General features: G+C 47.2%; 4 protein-coding genes across 6 annotated transcripts; 3 read left to right on the top strand and 1 right to left on the bottom strand.

Annotated features, from left to right (window-relative positions):
* Positions 1-1,915: 1,915 nt before the first annotated feature.
* On the bottom strand, positions 1,916-4,475 carry tmem176 (transmembrane protein 176). The gene is given in 8 exon segments (XM_047045353.1): positions 1,916-2,047; positions 2,456-2,560; positions 2,562-2,576; positions 2,885-3,032; positions 3,129-3,187; positions 3,285-3,395; positions 3,505-3,643; positions 3,919-4,475. Coding segments are annotated over 7 exon segments (696 nt in total). The 5' UTR covers positions 3,631-3,643; positions 3,919-4,475.
* si:dkey-9i23.16 (uncharacterized protein LOC571915 homolog) lies at positions 4,266-7,538 on the top strand. Of its 2 annotated transcripts, none has more exons than XM_047045864.1 (6): positions 4,266-4,353; positions 5,099-5,174; positions 5,350-5,463; positions 6,132-6,188; positions 6,396-6,560; positions 6,781-7,538. In XM_047045864.1, the coding sequence occupies exons 2-6, from the start codon at positions 5,103-5,105 to the stop codon at positions 6,883-6,885; spliced, it is 513 nt and encodes a 170-aa protein (XP_046901820.1). In that variant the 5' UTR covers positions 4,266-4,353; positions 5,099-5,102; the 3' UTR covers positions 6,886-7,538. The 2 variants fall into 2 exon arrangements, with proteins under 2 accessions (XP_046901820.1, XP_046901821.1); XM_047045865.1 differs by having other exon boundaries at positions 4,973-5,174.
* Positions 7,539-8,038: 500 nt separating this feature from the next.
* On the top strand, positions 8,039-12,302 carry vps37c (VPS37C subunit of ESCRT-I). Its single transcript, XM_047045854.1, is given in 6 exon segments — positions 8,039-8,550; positions 8,905-9,013; positions 9,242-9,413; positions 10,240-10,322; positions 11,511-12,040; positions 12,042-12,302. Coding segments are annotated over 5 exon segments (1,053 nt in total). The 5' UTR covers positions 8,039-8,550; positions 8,905-8,920; the 3' UTR covers positions 12,217-12,302.
* A 2,704-nt stretch (positions 12,303-15,006) lies between these two features.
* LOC124484767 (T-cell surface glycoprotein CD5) lies at positions 15,007-18,632 on the top strand. 2 transcript variants are annotated; one of them, XM_047045858.1, is made up of 7 exons: positions 15,007-15,358; positions 15,876-15,968; positions 16,946-17,362; positions 17,646-17,789; positions 18,122-18,172; positions 18,260-18,325; positions 18,430-18,632. In XM_047045858.1, exons 1-7 carry the CDS (start codon positions 15,355-15,357, stop codon positions 18,504-18,506), a joined length of 852 nt encoding a protein of 283 aa, XP_046901814.1. In that variant the 5' UTR covers positions 15,007-15,354; the 3' UTR covers positions 18,507-18,632. The 2 variants fall into 2 exon arrangements, with proteins under 2 accessions (XP_046901814.1, XP_046901815.1); XM_047045859.1 differs by lacking the exon at positions 15,007-15,358 and adding an exon at positions 15,365-15,563.
* The last annotated feature ends 2,054 nt before the right edge of the window (positions 18,633-20,686 follow it).

The raw sequence follows: 20,686 nt of genomic DNA, 5'->3' as shown, positions 1-20,686 counted from the left end.
GGACTGGCAACGTCAGAAAATTAACGTTGCCACGACGTTGCGGTTACGGACTGGCAACGTCACAAGATTACGTTGCGGCAACCTACTGGCGCCCCACAGATGCACGGTCCCGCAACGTCGCCAAAGACGTTGCGGCAACGTATGTTTGGTCATCGCGTGACGTTGCGACAACGTTAGGGCAACGTAAATGTGTTAGCTGGGAAGGTATTGAGAGAGCTGAGGAGCTGGAAGAGGTAGAGCCAAAGCCGTTTGTAGGATTTTAATGTAAAGCAAAATTAAAGTATTTAAAGTTTAAGTATCATTTGTTTCCATTTTTTAATGTGCCCCAAACACTTGCCCCCCCAGTAAAATGTGTCTACAACCGCCACTGATTCAAACCATAATATCCCACCCCCTCCCTTCAAAGCCACTCCCACGAAACACTTTAACGCACTGCCTGACAACAGAGCTGTCAGGAGACTAGTCTTAGTTCAAGAGAGAGAGAGCTTGAGAGAGAAGTATCTATTTTTCACGAATTACCTCATGTTGCATTCACATGTAAGAACACACACAACATTGTCATAATTAATATAAACATGGCTTACGTTAGTACTCACTGCTTTCCAGCAAGCATATACTGTATTTGGGAAATTCGATTGAGTTTTTTACTTATTGCTGGTGAGTTATCAACAGCTGGCTGTGGTAATGTTAGCGGTACAGTTATCAGTCAAGTGCAGGGGTAGAGTGCGTGTAGATAGGTAGGTAGACAGACAGCTAGCCTGTCTAATCATTAGTCTCTTAATGATTGTGTTTATTACAGTCCTGCAATGGCCACAAATGTCGGATTGATTTCATATTACCGTCAAACCTTTTAGATGTATTGGTTACTATCAAGATGTTAAGTTTATTTAGGCAAATATGACAAAAAGTGCTTCTCAACAACATTGCCTACACCATCTTTAAGTATGCAAATACGTAGAATGTATACAAATACACAGAAAATACCAAGACATCCAACAACATCCTTTAGCATTATTTCAGTAGTTTATGCAAGCCTGCATGGTTTTCTGACTATTCTGATTCACAACTCTTACTGCATGTGCCGTCATTTGACGAAACACCCGCTAAATGAAAACATGAGTACTTTGTAAGGGCAGCTGCAGTTCCTACTAAATATACAAAGCTAAAGACAAGCAGCTAAAGTTGCCAGCAATGGTTAGTGTTCTGTGTGGGGTGCAGGCCTTCATCCCCCTTTGAAAAGAGAGCCTCTAACAGTAACAGGCTGTGTGTGTCAGACTATATATGGAGTGTGCCAGGCCCAGTATCCAGGAACAATGTGCTTGTGATAACTGCATGAAAGAATCTTTGTCTCTTTGCATGAAGTCTGGACTCCCATCAAATATCCAGAATTAAGTGGGTAAAGAGGAAGGGCCTGTGAGGAAATAAATGAAATCTGGAATAGGTCAGCGGGTCAACAGCTGAATGCTGCTGCGGTTCCCAGATTGTTCCACCCTGTTATGTTCGTACCCCCTCCCCCCATTCTCTTCTCGGAATAGTGGAGACCTCCACTCCTCTGAGGATTCCAAAGCTCACGATTGGCCTCGGCGCTTGACTTCACACAAATTCAACCACTTTGGAATTCACTGAGGGGTGTGGATTAGTGGCGTGCCAAATATAAACAGGAAAGTGGGGAAAAATCAAGGTGAAGGGGCCACATGTCCAAGCTTCACCACGTGAAAAATGGAAGACATTTCTGCAACAATTTTGATGTAGTTCTCCATTTATTTGAATGAAAAAATAAATGTACAAAAAATATGATGTGTAGTGATCATTTACAAAAAAAAAAACAAGGCGTTAATGTTTAATCACACAGCGTAATAACAAGTATTGTGTGATTGGAATCTTGGTACAGAAGCAGTCTATAGGTCAATAACAATCAAAGTTCGAGGCTGAGGTGGAAGTTAGTCGCCATCATCTCCTTTAAGATGCCAGCCTTATAATGGGGAATGTTCCAGTCTTTACGTGTCACTAGCTGTGATTGGTCGATTGAAGTCAAGGAGCAAAGAGTCTGTTGGAGTCGCGGGAACAGTTTTGAGTGAGAGACTGGGAGAGAGAGAGAGAGAGAGAGAGAGAGAGAGAGAGAGAGAGAGAGAGAGAGAGAGAGAGAGAGAGACAGAGAGAGAGAGAGAGAGCGAGAGAGAGAGAGAGAGAGAGAGAGAGAGAGAGAGAGAGAGAGAGAGAGAGAGAAGAGAGAGAGAGAGAGAGAGACGAGAGAGAGAGAGAGAGGCGAGAGAGAGAGAGAGGGGGGGGGGGGGGGGGGGGGGGGGGGGAGGAGAAGGGATTTGGAAGAGGATGGAACGAGAGCAACAGAAAGACAAGCACATTTAGATGCTTCTTCTCTTGGATGACTAGCCACACACATAAACAACACGATGATGCAAGTGATGTCACAGCGACAACTGTCTTTATCTCTTACGTCGTAATGCCGTCCAATGTTCCTTCTCTCCTTGAAGAGGTTGATGGAGAGGACACATGAGATGGTGGTCTGGATGATGGTGAAGAGAACAAGTGATGACTTTTAGACTCCTGTTCAGTTCCTGGGAGAAAATCAAGGAGTCAGATGGCTGAGCGGTTAGGGCATCGGGCTATTAATCAGATGGTTGCCGGTTCAATTAATTTTTGTGCCAAATGACTTTGTGTCCTTGGGCAAGGCACTTCACCCTACTTGCCTCAGGGGGGAATATCCCTGTACTTACTGTAAGTCGCTCTGGATAAGAGCGTCTTGCTAAATGACTACATGTAAATGAAAGGAGAGAACACAAAACTAGAACAGGTGTTTTTTTTGCCTTTTTTTGGAGGGGGGGGGCCGTCACATTAACGCATTGAACTACAGCCCAAACAGTACCTCGTTGTGTGCCTGGTCAATACAGTCACTTTCAACTTCCTCTTTTGGGCATTTTATTTTTTGGTTGATGCTGAGATCCACCACATAGATGATGAGGGCTAGGAGGGCCAATAGGATGGCTGCACTGGTCATCAGCAAACACACCCCCCACCTGGACACAGAGGAGGGAGGGGAGGTCAAAGGTTAAGATTGAGAAAGACTATAAAGAAGGTAGGGAAGTTTGTGTGTGTGGTACTCTCGACTCACTATCTTCATATTAGTGTGTTTATCCATCCTTATGGCGACTGCCCCAGCTGCTATGAACCTAGTGACATAAAAACGAGTGATCAGAGTGCATATGCATTGGAATTAAGAAGACATGGGGAGGATAATGAGGTGAGAGAATGTGTGTGTGTGTTACCGACAGACCGCTCCACCAGGGCACACCAAAGTTCACACACTCTGTGAACTCAGTGAAAAGGAGGGGAATAGAGTAGGATATCACAATCACTCCCAACATGACCTGGGAGACCTGAAACATTGCCACAAACACGCACTTTATTATATTCACTCGCATTGCCCACCAAGCCATTGTATTTCAATGATAAACTAAAGAATGCCCATTTCGGCGCGCATCTCACTCCTAATGCCTTCGGCTCCCCTTTCTGGATGCTTGCTTTCAGCAGTTGCGTTCTGTCAAACAACTTATCCGCGTTGATATCAGTTGTCACGCTCACGGTCAGGTCCCTCGAGACCGTCACAGCCATTCGTACCGGAGTTCTGTTCATTATAGAGAGTTATTTACTGCAATGCACACCCGAATCAAGCTGACCGATGGTTCTACGTTTTAGGGTTAGGCTGGGCCCTTGTTTAGTGTTTGTATTTTCCCTCATTACAGTTAGGATATCGATAGAAAACTAATCTGAATTCTCAGAATGATCCTGGACAGTTTAAACAATATTGTTCTATTTATTCATTTTAACAGCTGTCATATATCAAACATTATCACCAGGCTGGCCTACGCATTACGCATTTGTTGTGGAGAATGATCTTACCTTTCTTCTCAAGAGTAAAAAACACACACACAAAAATTGTTTAAATGGTCCAAATGTCTTAAGGTTACAATTTGAAAAGCGAACTGCGATAGATTTCGCAACCCCAGTCACGGCAGTATGTCCTTTTGTAGGTCTCCGCCTGCTTTTTGGCATCAGTACAATGTTAGTACAATAGGGATGTTTGGTTTTTCACACTGCTTAAGGGGGAGTCCAAAGGACTCGACAAGTGGCCCAGCATTGCGCGGTGGTTGACACAAAACGAACGTCCTTGTATTGCAGGGTCCCCCTCCCTTCAAGAGACCCCACAACTTTTGGGGGAAGAAATGGCTATTCCACTGTAAACCTTTAGTGGTCCTTGGGAAGAGTACAACGCTTATTTCGGTCTTCGCAGTCACTTTCCTCTATAAGGAGATAGCCTACAGTCAACAGTTAAAGGTAGGATAACTCATAATCCATCCCTGAACGACAATGAAAACTATAAGAAAGTTGTTTACCAGCGTTATCTTCCGAATACAAATGAAGAGTTTATGCTTGATATGACAAATTTTTCTTTGAATAAATAACACGCCAGGAATGAGCAGTAATGGATTAAAACAGCATTTTCAACAGGTTTTCACTATTTGATTTATGGGTCATGCTGATCTTCAATCATTGTGACGCAGCGTCAGTTTAGATTTAAATGTACTGGACTCCTAAATGTACTGGAGATCAGATTATCATCCTCACCCTATAGGTCTGCTATTCAACCATTTTTAATTTATTTATAAATTATTCTAGAAGGAACAGTAAGGAACTAATTTGGAGTAGGGGTCTTTCGTTAATACTCCCTCCCCCCATCAGCTCCACCCGCTTCATTCTGTCCTGTCCTCCCTATCCCTCCGTGTCTCCTCCTTTCTCCTCCCTCACATCCGTTTTCTCATGTAGCAGGCATTCCAATATTTCCCTGGGGAATGTAGACACATGGTTTTCATTAAGAAACACTCTCTTTTCTCTGTCCCTTCTCTCTCTCTCTTTTCAACCGTACACCTCACTGCTTTTCCTCCATCAACAACAGCCACAACGTTTTTTCTTCATCTTTCTTCTTCTGGAACCAGGGCACAGATCCTTCTCCTCTGTGTACCACTGCTCACCTCTAGTCTCCTCTCTTCTATGCCCCTTGCCACTCTCCTCTCTTCTCTAGGATCATGGCGTCGGGGCAACCAGTTGGCCCCAGGCTGCAACGTCTTTTCCTGCATTTCGATCCTGAGGCTGCTGGCGTAAGACACACACACACTTTATAGTGTTATAGACCTGGATCGTGGCTGTATTAGCTGTATGCCTATGTGATGTCTCACCTGAAAGTACTAATCTGTACCGAACTCCATTATGTAGCACTGGTGACTGCCAATCAGAGAGCAGACTCTGAGGTGCAGTTCTGTATGTGTCCACCAGGTGGTGACGATCCTGCTGGGGCTCTTCCAGGTGCTGCTGTCTGTGCCACTCTACCACATGCCCATCAGCCTGCCAAAACATTCTTTCCTGGTCCCACTCTTCATTGGTTTTGTGGTGAGCTCCGGTTAGAAGCCATGTTCGGCCTGCCTCCTGATAATTACATAATTTCCTGTGGTCCATTAGGTCAGGGGTTCCCAATGCTGGTCCTCAGGGCCCCCTGTCCTCGGGGGCCCCTGGCCTCGGGGCCCCCTGTCCTCGTGGCACCCTGTCCTCGGGGCCCCCTGTCCTCGTGGCCCCCTGTCCTCGTGGCCCCCTGTCCTCGGGGCACCCTGTCCTCGTGGCCCCCTGTCCTCGGGGGGCCCCTGTCCTCGGGGCCCCTGTCCTCGTGGCCCCCTGTCCTCGTGGCCCCCTGTCCTTGTGGCCCCCTGTCCTCGGGGCACCCTGTCCTCGTGGCCCCCTGTCCTCGGGGGGCCCCTGTCCTCAGGGCCCCCTGTCCTCGGGGGCCCCTGGCCTCGGGGCCCCCTGTCCTCGTGGCACCCTGTCCTCGGGGCACCCTGTCCTCGTGGCCCCCTGTCCTCGTGGCCCCCTGTCCTCGGGGCCCCCTGTCCTGAGGACCAGGATTGGGAACCACTGCATTAGGTCTTATCATTGGTTCACCTCAAATCAGAACTTACTTTTAGTGTAAAGTAGGACTATTATTCCTGCTCTCTTTCACATTATTTCCTTTCTCTCCTATCTGCCTGAGACTCTTCCTCTTTCTTTCTCTTCTCGTTCTCTGTTAGGTTGTGGCGGCAGGAGCATTTGTTGTAGCCAATGAGAAAAGCCCCAACAGACGGCTGGTAAGATGTTCAACTGTGGTGGGAAATATGATCAGGATTCTCTGACCGAATCAAACATTTTTTGAATCCTGCTAAATCTCTCTTCTCTCCTCTCCTGGTCCCTCCCCACATTTCCCCTCTGCTTCATCTCTTTGATATTGCTTGTAAAAAAAAAAAAAGAAGGGTTATGATACATTGTTATTTGATCAACTCCTCTCCCCTTCACAGTTAAAAGGATGTGCCTACAGTAACATAGCCGGCCTGTTGGGGGCGATGCTGGCATTCTGTGTCTATGTGGTCTCCATAGTGACCCTGGAGCCTGAGCCTGAACGCTGTGCATCTTTTCACAACCAACCCTGGAATGCAACTCAGTGTCCCTCAGACTACCTTGAAGTAAGTGTCTTTTACATGTGTGTGTTTAAATAGTGTGTGTGTTTGTTTGGGAGACAGTAATAACTGCCAGACAGATGTGAATTTGTCCTTAAAGACTAAAAACAACTAAACCAACACCTAATCTCAGAAAGTTTAACGAGTTTAACCGTTTCTTTTTATCACACCTGTGGCGGGAGGTCTTCGTATCATTCTGTCATTGTGTCCTCCATCTCTCTTCCAGACGTTCTTTACTGCGTTGAACGTGCTGCTGTTGTTTTACAACATCGGAGCTCTGGTCCTTCACTCTCTCCTCTCCGTCTCCAGTTACAAAGCACTTATGGGTTAATGACATACCGGCGCATGTAATCCCACACACATCCAATGCACAAATGCAATCACTCACACACACCAAAAAGTGACGTTCTGACAAAAACTGATATCCGTCCCCTGTAACTGAATTTAAACTGGTAAAAAGGACTGGATTGGTTATACCCAGGGCACAGAGCAGGTGAAATAATGCACTCATATTTGTGAAAGAGATGTATCTAGTTTCCAAATATCGGCATTTAACAATGATAGACACACCAAACACATACAAAACATCAGGAACAAACTTTAGTATTGCCTATAATCCTGTAAGTGTAATGTCTGATCACGCTAAACTACACTTCATTTGCCACATTTGTTTACAATGAACGTTAAAGTTTTACAAAGACATTTCTTCTCTTACCAAGGATATAAAGTTACGTGTATTTGTATGTTCGTACTGTTTGATCTAGATACAAGCAGCTGGATACACTGGGAGATACTGCTTGTGCGGACGCCAGTTTCTTGGCAGAAAGTCTATTTTCGCCACCACACCGGCTTTGCACATACGTGCATTTACTTTATTACTAATTATCTTCGACTATTTTCTCATAAAAAAACACCTATAGCCTATTCTTTTTGTAGTTTGTATACAGAATAATTACTTATATAATAAACTATTTGAAATGAAAATGTGGTTTTGGATTTCTATTAATTGTGTTAAAATGCTGTAAAACCTATCTTTACAAAATTATATAGGCGTATTTCTTTGAGCATAATGTTCTTTCCATGAATTTGTCCTCCACTTGGTTTATTATAAATCTTTTTAATTTTTAGAGCCTTGTAAATTTTCTTCTCAAGCAGTCGTGTTAGAAGGCTAGGAACTTAACCAATATTTGCCATTGACACAAATGTTCCAATGCTTAGTTTTCAGGTTCCTCCCTTCTGGCGTTGAGGTACAGTTTTGTCACGTAGGGGTTTCCCTTGCAATCAGCTGAGCCATGGATCATACCATTATTCCAGGACATAGGTAAATCGCTTAGGTTGTCTTTTAGTTAATATAAGGATTTCTCCGTCGGGTCAAGAAATTAACACAGTTACTGTCATATTATCGTTCATGAAGTGGCATACTAAATTGTCGATATTCTCCGAAGTCATCGTGTTGACCATAAGCTTGACCACCCCTCGAGGTGATAGAGTGAGTCATTCTCAAAATGGCAGAGATTCTGTCAGTATGAAGTGAAACTTTCCTATTTTTAGCGCTTGAAAGCTCTTTAATTTCTCTCGGTTTTGATGAATATTGTCGAGGACACATCGATATAAATAGCTGTTAATAATAACAGCGTCTGTCTTCGGTCCACACGACCGACTAATTTCGTTGGATAAGGATTTTAATGGCGAAAGGCTGGCTTCCCTCCGAAGTTGACGCTAGCCAGTGCCTGTCATCATAGCCAAACAGATTGTTGTTGTCATTTGCACACGGGACCGTGTGACTAGACCACTGGCTACTCGCTAAGTTAGTTTACTAAACTAGCTTCCTTGGATAGCGATAGCCATCCGATTTTTTTCTTTTAGGGATTGCCTTGCATCTTATCTGGTTCAGGTCAGGGCTTCCGTCCCTATTTCGTCGTCACCTGTCACCAGTCGCTGGTTGATGCCAGTCAATGTGTGCACTGTCACAACCTATTTGTTTTGCTAGCACCACGTAAGTACCTTATTAGAGTTTATATATAGTAAAATATCCGCATTCATTTTCTAATCTAATTTGTTTTGGCGTACAATGTGTTCCTGAAACATGTTTAGCATTGATGTCAAACCAGCTAGCTTTGCAATAGGATCCGCGTTAACAAGAAAGACAGCTTCGTGGGTGAATTTATAAGCTAGTAATCATAATTTCTTGTTAAATTAGTGTCTTGTCTTGCATGATAAGTTACATAAAATCAAGGGATTTAGAAACATGGTGGAAACTAAAATCTGTGTACATATTAGTGATTCATTATGTATTTGTCTTAACATCATCTTAACATCCAGTGATTTCCCCTTTTTATGTGACTAACAGCTGACCTGGCAAATCAATGGACAAGCTTCAGGACCTCAGCCAATCCGAGCTCGAGGAGCTGCTGGACAACGCAGATCGGGTGGAGTCTATGGCATTGGAATCAGATGAGGTAACAGACACACCTCCACCACTGTTCGCTCAGTCAGTACTGAGTAGGGTTACAATAGGAGCCTCTCTTGCTAAAATGACTCATCTGTGAGGATTCTCATTCTCTGACTCTTTCTCTCCCTTCTCTCTCCTTTTCCTTCTCTCTCTCTCTCTCTCTCTCTCTCTCTCTCTCTCTCTCTCTCTCTCTCTCTCTCTTTGTCTCTCTCTGTTTCCCTCCCTCTCTCCCCAGATCCAGAACATACAACTAGAGAGAGAGATGGCTCTAGCCTCAAACCGCAGCCTGGCTGAGCAGAACCTGGACGTGAAGCCTGCTCTGGAGAAGCAGAGGGAGAGGCTGGTGGAGAGGTACTCCCAACTGGAGAGCGTCAGAGAGGCCTACAGACAGCACTGCAGTCTCAGAGGTGAGGAGAGAGGGAGAGGCCAAGGGATGTATGGAGAGATAGTCAGAGATGTGTGTGTGTGTGGGGGGGGGGGGGGGAAGGGACGGAGGAATGGATGGCAGAGGGGGAGGGAGCATGGGATGGAGAAGAGATAGGTGTGGGATGGATGGAGAGATGTACGAATGTGAGGTGAGAGGCAGATTGAAGCATGAAAGTGAATAGAGAGGGACATAACTGTGTGTGTGGGGGGGGGGGGGAAAGAGATGTACCACTTATTTCATTTACAGTTGGTCTTTCAACTGTAGCACACACGTACACAGACATACAGACAGTACCCTCCGGACTGCCAGGGTCGTCTTGGAGACGGCTGTGTCAGCTCCAGTTCCACCACCATAAGCGCTTTAACAGGAAACAAGCCGTACCGTGTTTGAACGCGCCCGCGTGTGCGTGGTAGGCGTGTATGTGCTGCATGTGTTTTTCCAGCACTAAATCTCCACAGTTCCTGGCACTACACGGCTTTGTGTGGGAGGTGAAATCATTTGTTCCCTCTCTTTAGCTAGCTAACTCTCTCTCTTTTTTCTTCTTCTTGCTCTCCCTCTCGTTCTCCCTCCTTCGTGTATTCCTTCTTACCCATCTCGGTTTCTGTTCATCTCCCTTTTCTTCGTCTCACACACGACTTTGTCCTCTTTAATCTGTCATGTCTCTTTCTACCGCCTCCGCCTCCGCGTCACTACGGTTACCATCTCCTCACGTCTTCCCTCATCCCTCCCCTTACTTCTCCCCTTCCTATCCTGTCACCCTCTTCTGCCGACACACCCTAACCTCCTCTGTTTCTCCATCTCTCCAGACGGGATTGTGGGCCAAGTGTCTCCCGAGGGGCTGTTCACCAGACTGCAGACAGAGGGCGCCAACACCGAGGCAGAGTCTGAGGTGCCAAGCACACGCCACACATCTCTCTCTCTAGCTCATCTATCTCTGTATCTCATCTCTCTCTCTAGCTCATCTATCTCTGTATCTCATCTCTCTCTATAGCTCATCTATCTCTGTATCTCATCTCTCTCTCTAGCTCATCTATCTCTGTATCTCATCTCTCTCTCTCTCTAGCTCATCTATCTCTGTATCTCATCTCTCTCTCTAGCTCATCTATCTCTGTATCTCATCTCTCTCTCTAGCTCATCTATCTCTGTATCTCATCTCTCTCTCTAGCTCATCTATCTCTGTATCTCATCTCTCTCTCTCTCTAGCTCATCTATCTCTGTATCTCATCTCTCTCTCTCTCTAGCTCATCTATCTCTGTATCTCATCTCTCTCTCTCTAGCTCATCTATCTCTGTATCTCATCTCTCTCTCTAGCTCATCTATCTCTGTATCTCATCTCTCTCTCTAGCTCATCTATCTCTGTATCTCATCTCTCTCTCTCTCTAGCTCATCTATCTCTGTATCTCATCTCTCTCTCTCTCTAGCTCATCTATCTCTGTATCTCATCTCTCTCTCTCTCTAGCTCATCTATCTCTGTATCTCATCTCTCTCTCTCTCTAGCTCATCTATCTCTGTATCTCATCTCTCTCTCTAGCTCATCTATCTCTGTATCTCATCTCTCTCTCTAGCTCATCTATCTCTGTATCTCATCTCTCTCTCTCTCTAGCTCATCTATCTCTGTATCTCATCTCTCTCTCTCTCTAGCTCATCTATCTCTGTATCTCATCTCTCTCTCTCTCTAGCTCATCTATCTCTGTATCTCATCTCTCTCTCTCTCTAGCTCATCTATCTATGTATCTCATCTCTCTCTCTCTCTGCCTCATCAATCTCTCTCTATCTCATCTCTCTCCATCTCATTTATCTCTTTCTCGCTTTCTCTTTCTCCCCTTTGCCCTTTCTCTCTTTATCCATCTGCCAGTCTTTAGGTTGTTTTGTGTTGGTTTTGGGTGTCATAGTGTCGTACTTCACCTGTATTTGTAAAGCATGACCAATATGGAAGCATATGGATTACATACATACATGGATTCTTGTAATGCGTTTCTCCAAAGAGACGTACAAAAATGTACAGAGCAAGTGCACTCCTCCGTGTCTCATTTCCTCTTCCTCCTCTTGTCTTCCTGTCTTCATCCCCCTGTACCAGGCACTGGCAGACGGGTTCCTGGACGGCGCTCTTCCTCTCGACACGTTCCTCGAGCAATTCCTCGCCCTCCGCTCCCTCGCTCACAAGAGACGAGTGCGGATCGAGAAGCTGCAGGACATGCTCCGACAGAGGAGTGAAGACGCCGCCTCCGACGCCGCCCAGGGCGCCATGACATCATCGCAAGCATCAGCCAATCAGGACCCCTCAACACCATCGCCGTGGAATAACCAAACGCATCATCAGCCAGCCCCGGGTTCCCAGCCGGCCAATCACAGCAGCTTCCAGAATGCCACGCCGAATGCCGGTGCAGGCGCCGCCCTCCCTTACACCCCTTACCCTGTCTCCCCTCCAAACCCAGCCCCCTCCGCAGCCTCCGGCGGCCCAGGCCAAGGCCCGGCCAATCCCCCTGCTCAATTCCCTCCTTACCCCAGCCCCGGCTCACCCTTCACCCCTGCGGCCGGCTACGCTGCGCGGCCTGGCTTTGGGCCCCCCGCCTGCCCCTACCCCACCCAGCCCACCTTTCCCGGCCCCCCCCGGCCCAGCGTTCAGGCCGTACGGTTCCCCCAACGCCGGCCCCTACCCCTCAGCCTACCCCTATGGAGGGGGGTACAGCTACCCCACTGGTCCCGGCCTGCCCAGCACTCAGTCCCCCACTGGGAAGCCAATGTATCGGCCCGGATACGGAGTACCCCAGCCCTACTCCTGAATCTCCTCATCTTGTCTCCTTCCTCCTTCCTTCCTTCTCATCCTCCTCTCACTCTCTGTCATCACGAAGGCACAAGCTGTTTGATCTGTATCTCCACGGCTCTTTTTCTTATGGCTTTATCTTTGATTTGAACACTTGACTCACTTCTCACACACTCCATCTCCTTTCGATCTCTCTCGCCCTTCTCTCTCCCTCCTCTCCATTGCTCTGCCGCAGTCTCAGGTCCTGTTGTTGCTTCTGGGTGTTGTTCTGGGTGCTGCCTATCGCCCCCGTGTGTGTGTTCCTGTGTGTGTGTGTGTTTCTCTGTGTGTGTGAGTGTGTGTGTGTTTCTGTGTGTGTGTTCATGAAGCTCTAAAGCAATCTGTCGGACCTTATTTAACACATAGGTCACACGGCACAACTATGTCGTGTGTGTGTGTGTCTTCCACAGACACAAGAAGTGATAACAGTGGATGTGTAACATATTTCCACGTGCACATCCTTGTCTTCAACACACCTATTCCATGGCCGCTAGATGGCCCGGACACATGACAATGCACACGTTATTTGTGTCGTCAGTGCATCACAGCAGTCTCCCGCCCTTGTAAGGCAAAGTATCATTACAGTGCAGAGATGTTGGCTCCTTCATAATTCAGTCCTTTGCCCTGTCGTGTTCAGAAGCACAGACACACTCTGCATTAAGATCTCTGCGCATGTCATCCGTCAGCAGACTGGAAGACTTGCCCTGCTCTCCTTTCTGTGGCTTTTATTGCCCCCCCCCCCCCCCCCCCCCCTCCTTTTTCTTATTCTACTTCTGCATGTTGTCCTCCCTTGTTCACCTCGGTCATGTCTGTGTGGTGTCAAGTTTCCTGGCGCTGGTGAAGTTGTTCCGTCAGGCGGGGGGGGGTGACGGACCCCTGTGTGTGTGTGGTGTGTGTGTGCGGTGTGTGTGTGTGTGTTGACGTGTGTTCACTGTACTCCTCCTCCATCACCCCTCACTCCTTTCTCTCTCTCACACTCTCTCTTCTCGCCTCATTCCTTTCTCCTCCGTTTTTGACCTCACCCCCCCTCCTCGTTCACCCCCCCCCCCTCTCCCTCCCTCCCCCACAATCTGCTTGTTGAAATGAACTGATGCTTGACAATGATAACGAGAAAATAGTTTTATTTCTATAAGTTCATTATCATATATGAGAATATAAGTGATTTGTATAGAATGATAACAGAACAGAACCTGATACTACTACATGTGCTTGTAACAAGGAAAAGGTTATCATGTTGACATATCTTCCTGCTCTAGTGAGCACAGGAGCCAAGTACTGTCTGGAATCACCTCAGTGATCTCTGATTTGTGACACGTGTTCGATTACTCCTGCCTGGCACAATAAAATCATAAGGCTGTTACCAAAAAAGCTCAGACCCTATCCACCTGACCCAGCCAGCCAGCCAGGCGGGCAGACCTGAGCAATTGCTGAAGAAAATCTTGAGAGGATTTCAAACATGACTTGCCCAGGTCTAGATGGGAATGGGAGGTGGGGAGGTGGGGGGTGGGGGGGATGCTGAAGGGGCTTGGAGGGGTTGGCATTGGGGCTGAAGGGTGAGAGGACCAAGCTACATAAGGCCTTGACCACATCTAACTCCCATCGTCTCTCCAGGGTCGGTGCACCTCATTGACATCATAGGCCATGCTCCTCTCTCTCTTTCTATGCAGACCTCTCCCTGGAGGCTGGGTGGTCTCACTGAGCATGTGTTACAAATGGAATGTAAACACACTGTTATTGTACTAACTAGTATTGTTGTACTATGAGGCCACTGCCCTACGGAGACCATGGAGGCCTTATGTAGCTGCTATGTAGAGCCTTTTTTATCGGCTTGACTAGTCTTGTCTGACTGGGGTAGGCTGGAAACGAGTGCAATCCCACTACAACAATCCCCAGCGCTGGTCCTGGTATCCACTGACCTGTAGGATCACAGCACTGCTGGTTCTCACCACGCTTAGCTAATCAATCACCCATTAATCCATGGCCCACGATCCGTCACTCAAATCTAGTCATCATGTGTTGGTGGTCCCCCCCTTTATATTAAACTTTGTCGACACTAAGTGCACTAAGTGGTACCGAACCTGCTACACCGCCAAGGAACACGCCACCAATCGGAGAGCTTGTTTTAACCACGAGACGGAACTCTCTGGCCAATCAGTGCCCTTAATTGATTGATCACTAGCTACTACTGTTGGTAAACTATCAGGTAATTTGACATTGAGCCAGCAGTGCTGATGGTCCAGGGGGTGGGGGTGGGGGTGGGGCAGGGGTGGACAGGTTGGGAGGGGGGGCTACCATATCCGTAGTAACCAGAGGGAAATCTTTACCTGTGTTGGAGAAGCACAAGGGAATCGTTTTAGCATTAATATGGAAGAAAACACAACAGTTGTGTTGTTCTGGAGGTGGAAACGCCCATGGGGATGAAGAAATTGCTGACTGTAGCTTGTTCAACTGTTTACTTTGATTTTCATTTATGGTTTTTGGGTGTGAATATTAAACACTGAAGTTGATTTAAGAATCGCTGTGTCCTGACTGGTGATGTGGACGTTTGCATCTCTCTTTCTCTCCCTCTCTTTCTCTCTTTCTTTCCCTCTCTTTCCCTCCCTCTCTTTTTTCTCCTTCTGTTTTTCTCCCACTCTTTCTCTCTCTCTTTCTCCCTCTCTTTCTCCCTCTTTCCCTCCCCCTCTTTTTTCTCCTGTTCCTCTCTTTCTCTCCCTCTCTCCCTCTTTCCCTCTTTCTCTCTCTTTCTCTCTCTCTTTCTCTCCCTCTCTGTCTCTCTCTTTCTCTCCCTCTCTTTCTCTTCCTCGACGAATGTTTCTCCCCTGTTCCGAGCACACCAATGGCTTCATCGGTGTAAGTGATCTTGCTGACTGTGAGGAGATTCTGCCTCTCAGTCACAACTCTCGAGGAGGAGGATTGTTGTCGTGTCTTCATCGTTGCCAGGACGGACGGAGAGAACTATGTAATCGAGAGTGAGAGAGATGCAGGGAGGAGGAGGAGGAGAACGTTTACGGGGCTTTCTCCACGTCGTCGGCTCCGTAAAACGAGAGGCGACAGATGAGAGGAAACGAGAGCGAGGGAGGCAGAGGAGTGTCGGGGCGTGAATGAAGGGACAGTAAGAATGAGTAAGAGTTAAGCAAACGAATGACTCGGGTCGTAGAACGTAGACCTCAGGCCTCTGGGGTTTGGAAAATACGCCTTTTTTTCCGGGCTTCATGTTAGATCACGGGGCTGAGGGGCCGGAGTGTCTGAAGGTTAAACGCTTCTGGGCGTCGACCATTCGGTCTTGAGTTTAGGTCATGACCCTCTAAGAGGACTTAGGAATAGTAGGTACGTGTACCCAAAAAAAACTTTTACACATTGCTTAGATCTACCTTTTTCTCTCTTCTCTCCACCCACTTCTTTTTTCTCTCTTCTTTCTCTTTCTTGCTTTGAAGTGAGGAAGTTTGCACGTTTGCAAAAATAGAGCAACAGGGCAAAGATGGAGTGATGCGCTGTAAGGAAAGAGAAGAAAGAGAAGGGGGGAGGGCGGGGTGGGGTGGAGAGAGAAAAGGAGACAGACAGCCAGACTTGAACACCTCTTCACAGTTTCCTCCTCCTTCAGTCTCCCTGTCACGTCCGTGGTGTGTGTTTGCCTCGTAGATCTCTCGCTGGTCCTCCTCAGAAGTGTGTCTCTCTTCAGAATGGATGTGAGACTGCTGGTGACTTTCCTGGCTCTCTGTTGGACATGTACTGGTAAGACAGTAATCACTCTTCACCTTGTTTCTGGGCGACACCATGGGGCTGGTTCATAACCCAGGCCCACCGCCCAGAGGCCTTTCCTATTAGAGGATGTGCTTTGACTGGTTTCCTAGTGAGGGTTGATGCATCTAGACTAAGGTTAATCTTTGTTACTGTATAACTCGACACTTTAACACCTCATTCACAGGTCACAATGACTTGATTACTGCGGCCCATCCAGAGTTGTTGTTTATTTTATAGGTTATTTATTTGTAACTTAAAATATTTCTACATACATAGTTTTGTGGTAATTGAAGCAATAATGATCAATAAATTAAGAAACTTTCATTAATGTTATGGATGGTGACAAATGTTGTTTTCGGATTCACAAGATTCAGACACAACTTTCCTCTCATCGGTGTCCTAAATTAAATGTAGGAAGGATGACATAATCACCATTCTGACTGAGATAGTGTTTTACCCTGACTGTAGGAACACAGTGTTTAGAATTTTTTCATACTGTTTATAAAGTAAAAAACATGTTAACTATAATTCAAGTAGAATCCGAAAGCGCTAAATCTGAACTGTTGATAGCAAACTCCCTCGTCCTCTGTCAGTCTCCCTTGTCCTCCCCCCCCCCCCCCCCCCCCCCCCCCTCCTCCTCTTCTTGTCTGGGGCCGGTGTGGGTTACTGTAATTTGTTAGATTAATAGTCAGATTAGAGGAGGGGTTTTAGTCTAATCCTGGTCCTATCCTGACCCTTGCCATGGATGTGTGAGCAGTCACATGACACTGGCCAAAGCTTGGACATGCTCAATGGCTGGCTGGCTGGCTGGTTAACTGGCTGGCTGGCTGGTTATCAAGACCCAGGAGTCCATGACTGCATGCTATCTAGTTGTTGGGATTCTGACTGACAAATGCCTAATTATAATTACGTTTGAGGTGATAATATATTTAGTGAATCGTGTTAACTATCTCTCTCTCTCCCGGCAGGAGCCTATTCATCAGATACTTCTTCAACTACCGTTCAAATCAATACCACGTACCCTTCCATCCCTTCCATCCCTTCCATATCTCCCCCCTCAAACTGCACCAATTGTTCCTGTGACCCGGCTCCTCGCCCCCTCAGGCCCCCGGCCGCACCCCCCACACTGGCTATCCTGCAGGTCACATGGTTTAAACCGTGTGAGGGCTGGGTATACCTGTCTGTGCTCCAGTCTGACTCCCTGCCTCTCTGCCAGAGCAGCCTGGGTCTGGTGACGCAGAACTGGACAGGGCTGTGTCAGAGAGCTGGCTGCCTGGGGGCCCCTGAGTGGAGCCCCACACCGAGCTTCTCTCATGGGCACGAGGTGCTGGAGAATGGCGCATTGGTCAAAACGAAATGCCAAACACTGAAGGTCCGCTGCAAAGGTGTGTGTGTATGTGTGCTTGTCTGTATGCGTGTGTATGTGTGTGTCTGCGTGCAATGTTTGTACATACTGTGCTTTGTACAGTGTATGATTGGAAATCTGAAATGGTTTCAGGTCTAAAGCTGCCTAAAACACAAATCTGCTTTCCAAGTTAAGTGTCTACGTTTAGTTGACCAGATCGTTGTTTCCTCCTCTTTCTTCTCCTCCTCCTCCTCCTCTTCCTCCTCCTCCTCCTCTTCCTCCTCTTCCTCCTCTTCCTCCTCCTCTTCCTCGTCTCTCCCCAGCCGCCCCTCCTCCTCCAGTGGGGCCGGACCTGCGTGGTCAGCTGGTGGCCTACAAGGTGTTGAGCGCCCTGCTGTGTGTGGTGTTTCTGCTGCTCCTGGTGGCCCGCTTTGGACAGCCCTCCCTCAGGGTCCTGCAGAAGAGACGTGAGTCCTCACCTCTTCTCCTCACCCCCTCACCCTTCCTCCCCTCTTCTCCTCACAACCTTCCCTCACCCTACTCATCTCTACCCACTCCCTCACCCCTCCCCTCACCCTACTCACCTCATCTCCTCACCCCCTCCCCTCAGCCTACTCACCTCTTCTCCCCCCCCCCTCCCCTCACCCTACTCACCTCTACCCATTCCCTCACCCCTCCCCTTACATTACACACAGCTCGATCATATTACATACAGTACATTATGTTCACTGAAACCACTGTTTTGTTGGAGGGACTGTGTGTGTGTCTGTTACATGGGCCGTGTGTGTTTGTGTTGCAGTGTCAGACAGGAGACAGAGTAGGTGGATCGGACCCACACAGAGTCAGAGTGGTAAGACTCAGACACAGACACACACACTCACACACACACACACACACAGACAAATACACCATCTCTTTGTCAACTCTTCTCTCCCAGTATCCTATCACAGAGGGAAGAGTGCTGTCCAGGACACTGACGAGAGCAAGAGGTCATCTTTTCCTGGTAAGACGCACACACACACACACACACACTCTGTTTATATTAAATTCTTTCCTCACTCACACAAACAGTTATTTCTTCACCTGTTTTGTTTCTTGTCCAATCAGCTCTGGAGAGACTGACGGTGAACTACAGCCGAGAGCCTTCGTCCAATAGGAACAGCGACTACGATTCATACAACTAACTTCATCTTTTTTATTGTTCACATATTATTTTAAATATCCACTGTGAAATAATGTTGTTGGCATGTTTTTGTTTACTAAATACATCTAAATAAATCTTAATAAATAAAGTTTGTTGAAGAAAAGTATTTTATGCCTCATCCTGACAGGTGAATTAAAAGTTAGGAAAGACAAAATGAGTCGGAGCAAGAAGAAAGAAAGAGAGAGGGAGAAAGAGAGGGTGAGCAGGAAGAGAGAAAGGTGGTTTTACGCAGTGAGTGATTTTTGCAGCTCTGTGGCTTCCTGTGCCGTTGACACCAACTTCCTGTTTGTGTTATTTCTGTCACTCCCCCCCTTCCTCTTTATGTCTTTTTCATCCCCTCTCTTCCCTGTGCTTTTTCTCTTCTGTGTCTCCTTTCTCCTTCACTCAAGCTCCATCCCACCTGTGTATTTTGCTCTCTCTCTCTCTCTCTCTCTCTCTCTCTCTCTCTCTCTCTCTCTCTCTCTCTCTCTCTCTCTCTCTCTCTCTCTCTCTCTCTCTCTCTCTCTCCATCATACACCTCTCCTCCTCCCAGCCAATCTCACCTACCTTCTGTGTGTGTTACTCCTTTCTTTCATTGCCGTATTCATAATCCCTCCTTTTTCACCTTCCTCCTTTTCATGCGTTGTCATGTTGACATTTTTCTCATTTATTTTCTGTATTGTGACCAGGTCTTGTATCTGTGGGGCCCTGGGTGCAGGAGGAGGAGGTAGCTGGGATAGGAATAGGGGGTTCTTGAAGGGAGGAGACATCGGCTATTATGTTGCTAGATTCTAATGATCAGAAACCATTGTTCAGTGATCTGAGGCTTAGCCAAACTGTGGGAAAGTCTGTGTGTGCGTTCATGTGTAGCGTGCAGACTGAAACACAGAGAGACGGCCTGATAGACCGTGGTAGTCCACTACATAGGAAAACATCCTGTGTATATAAGTCGTCAGTGCATGCAGTCGTGTGTGTGTGTTTGCACCTGAGCCTGTGTGTATGTGACATATGTGTGTGTGTGTGAGAGAGGGAGAGTGGGTGAATTCCCCTCTGTGTCAGGTCACTGTGAAGGATTATAACTGGGTTGAGATTGTCCCATCAGCAGAACAATGACGGACCCGAGCAGATTACATTCTCAGATTACCCAGTGAGAGAGATGGAAACTGAGATATATAGAAGGGGGGGGGGGGGGGGGGGGGGGGGGGGGGGGGGAGTGAGCGGGAGAGAGGAAAGAAGAGATCATATTTAAGAACTGCTCTTCATGCGTATTAACATTGATCACATAAAAGCAACACGCAAAACATATCCCAGACGCACAAAAGTGGCTCTGCTCAAATAAACGAACTGGGCACACTTTAATTACGTGAACACGCAAGTCAGGTTATTTATAACCTAGGAGAGGAAATGAGAGAGGGATGAGAGGAGGAGGGATGAAGTCAGTACTGTAGAGGTGTAAGAGAGAAGACGACAGGTGCAAGACTGGAAAGGGGTGGGGGGGGTGGGGGGGAGAAACAAAGAGAGAACGAGGCAGGGGGTATTTGCCACGAAGAAGCATGTTTCAGACCTACCGTGTATGTACGAGTGTGTGTGAGCGATTGTGTGTGCGCGTTGCTTTGTCATTTTTAATGCTATAGGTTTTACACTAAGCCCTAGTGTCGGGTACATTGTCTCTAAGCCCCTTCTGGTGGCCTATCATGCCTATAACTCCAGAGAAGTGTGTCACAGAGAGAGGGATAAAACGACACAGAATTAAAAGAAGCCCATGTCTGCCTGTCCCAACTCTCCCTCGACCTGCTTGCCTGTCTCTTTTCTTTGCCTCTTCCTTCTATTCCTCTCCCCTTCCTCTTTGTCCTCCTCTTCCTCTCCCCTTCCTCCTCTAATCTACTTTTAAAGTCGTTCTATTTTTCCTCTTTTCTCTTTGTCGAACGGCCTGAAGCGACGGTTGTGTTGACATTCTGACGTGGCGTTCCTGATGTGCTGTCAGCAGCTGAGCTTATTGAACGTGGAGGTGAGAATATCTGCCGGTATCACCCCCCCCCTGCTATGAACCCAGCTTTCAGTAGAGACGGGGAGGGGAGGATGAAAGCAGAGGTGGAGGGATGGAGAGAGAGAGAGAGAGACAGAGAGAGAGACAGAGACAGAGACAGAGAGAGAGAGAGAGAGAAAGAGAGAGAGAGAGAG

This window comes from Hypomesus transpacificus, chromosome 22, assembly GCF_021917145.1.
Source record: "Hypomesus transpacificus isolate Combined female chromosome 22, fHypTra1, whole genome shotgun sequence".
NCBI lineage: Eukaryota > Metazoa > Chordata > Actinopteri > Osmeriformes > Osmeridae > Hypomesus > Hypomesus transpacificus.
The sequence above is the reverse complement of the archived record's forward strand: the minus strand, read 5'-3'. Positions and strand labels throughout refer to the sequence as shown.

Coding starts and splice junctions, on each gene's coding strand:
- si:dkey-9i23.16 (XM_047045864.1), top strand. CDS start 5,103: ATGGCGTCGGGGCAACCAGTTGGCCCCAGGCTGCAACGTCTTTTCCTG. Junction 5,175..5,349: donor TCGATCCTGAGGCTGCTGGC/GTAAGACACACA, acceptor TGTGTCCACCAG/GTGGTGACGATCCTGCTGGG. Junction 6,189..6,395: donor AAAGCCCCAACAGACGGCTG/GTAAGATGTTCA, acceptor TCCCCTTCACAG/TTAAAAGGATGTGCCTACAG.
- LOC124484767 (XM_047045858.1), top strand. Junction 17,363..17,645: donor ACTGAAGGTCCGCTGCAAAG/GTGTGTGTGTAT, acceptor GTCTCTCCCCAG/CCGCCCCTCCTCCTCCAGTG. Junction 18,173..18,259: donor ACCCACACAGAGTCAGAGTG/GTAAGACTCAGA, acceptor CTTCTCTCCCAG/TATCCTATCACAGAGGGAAG.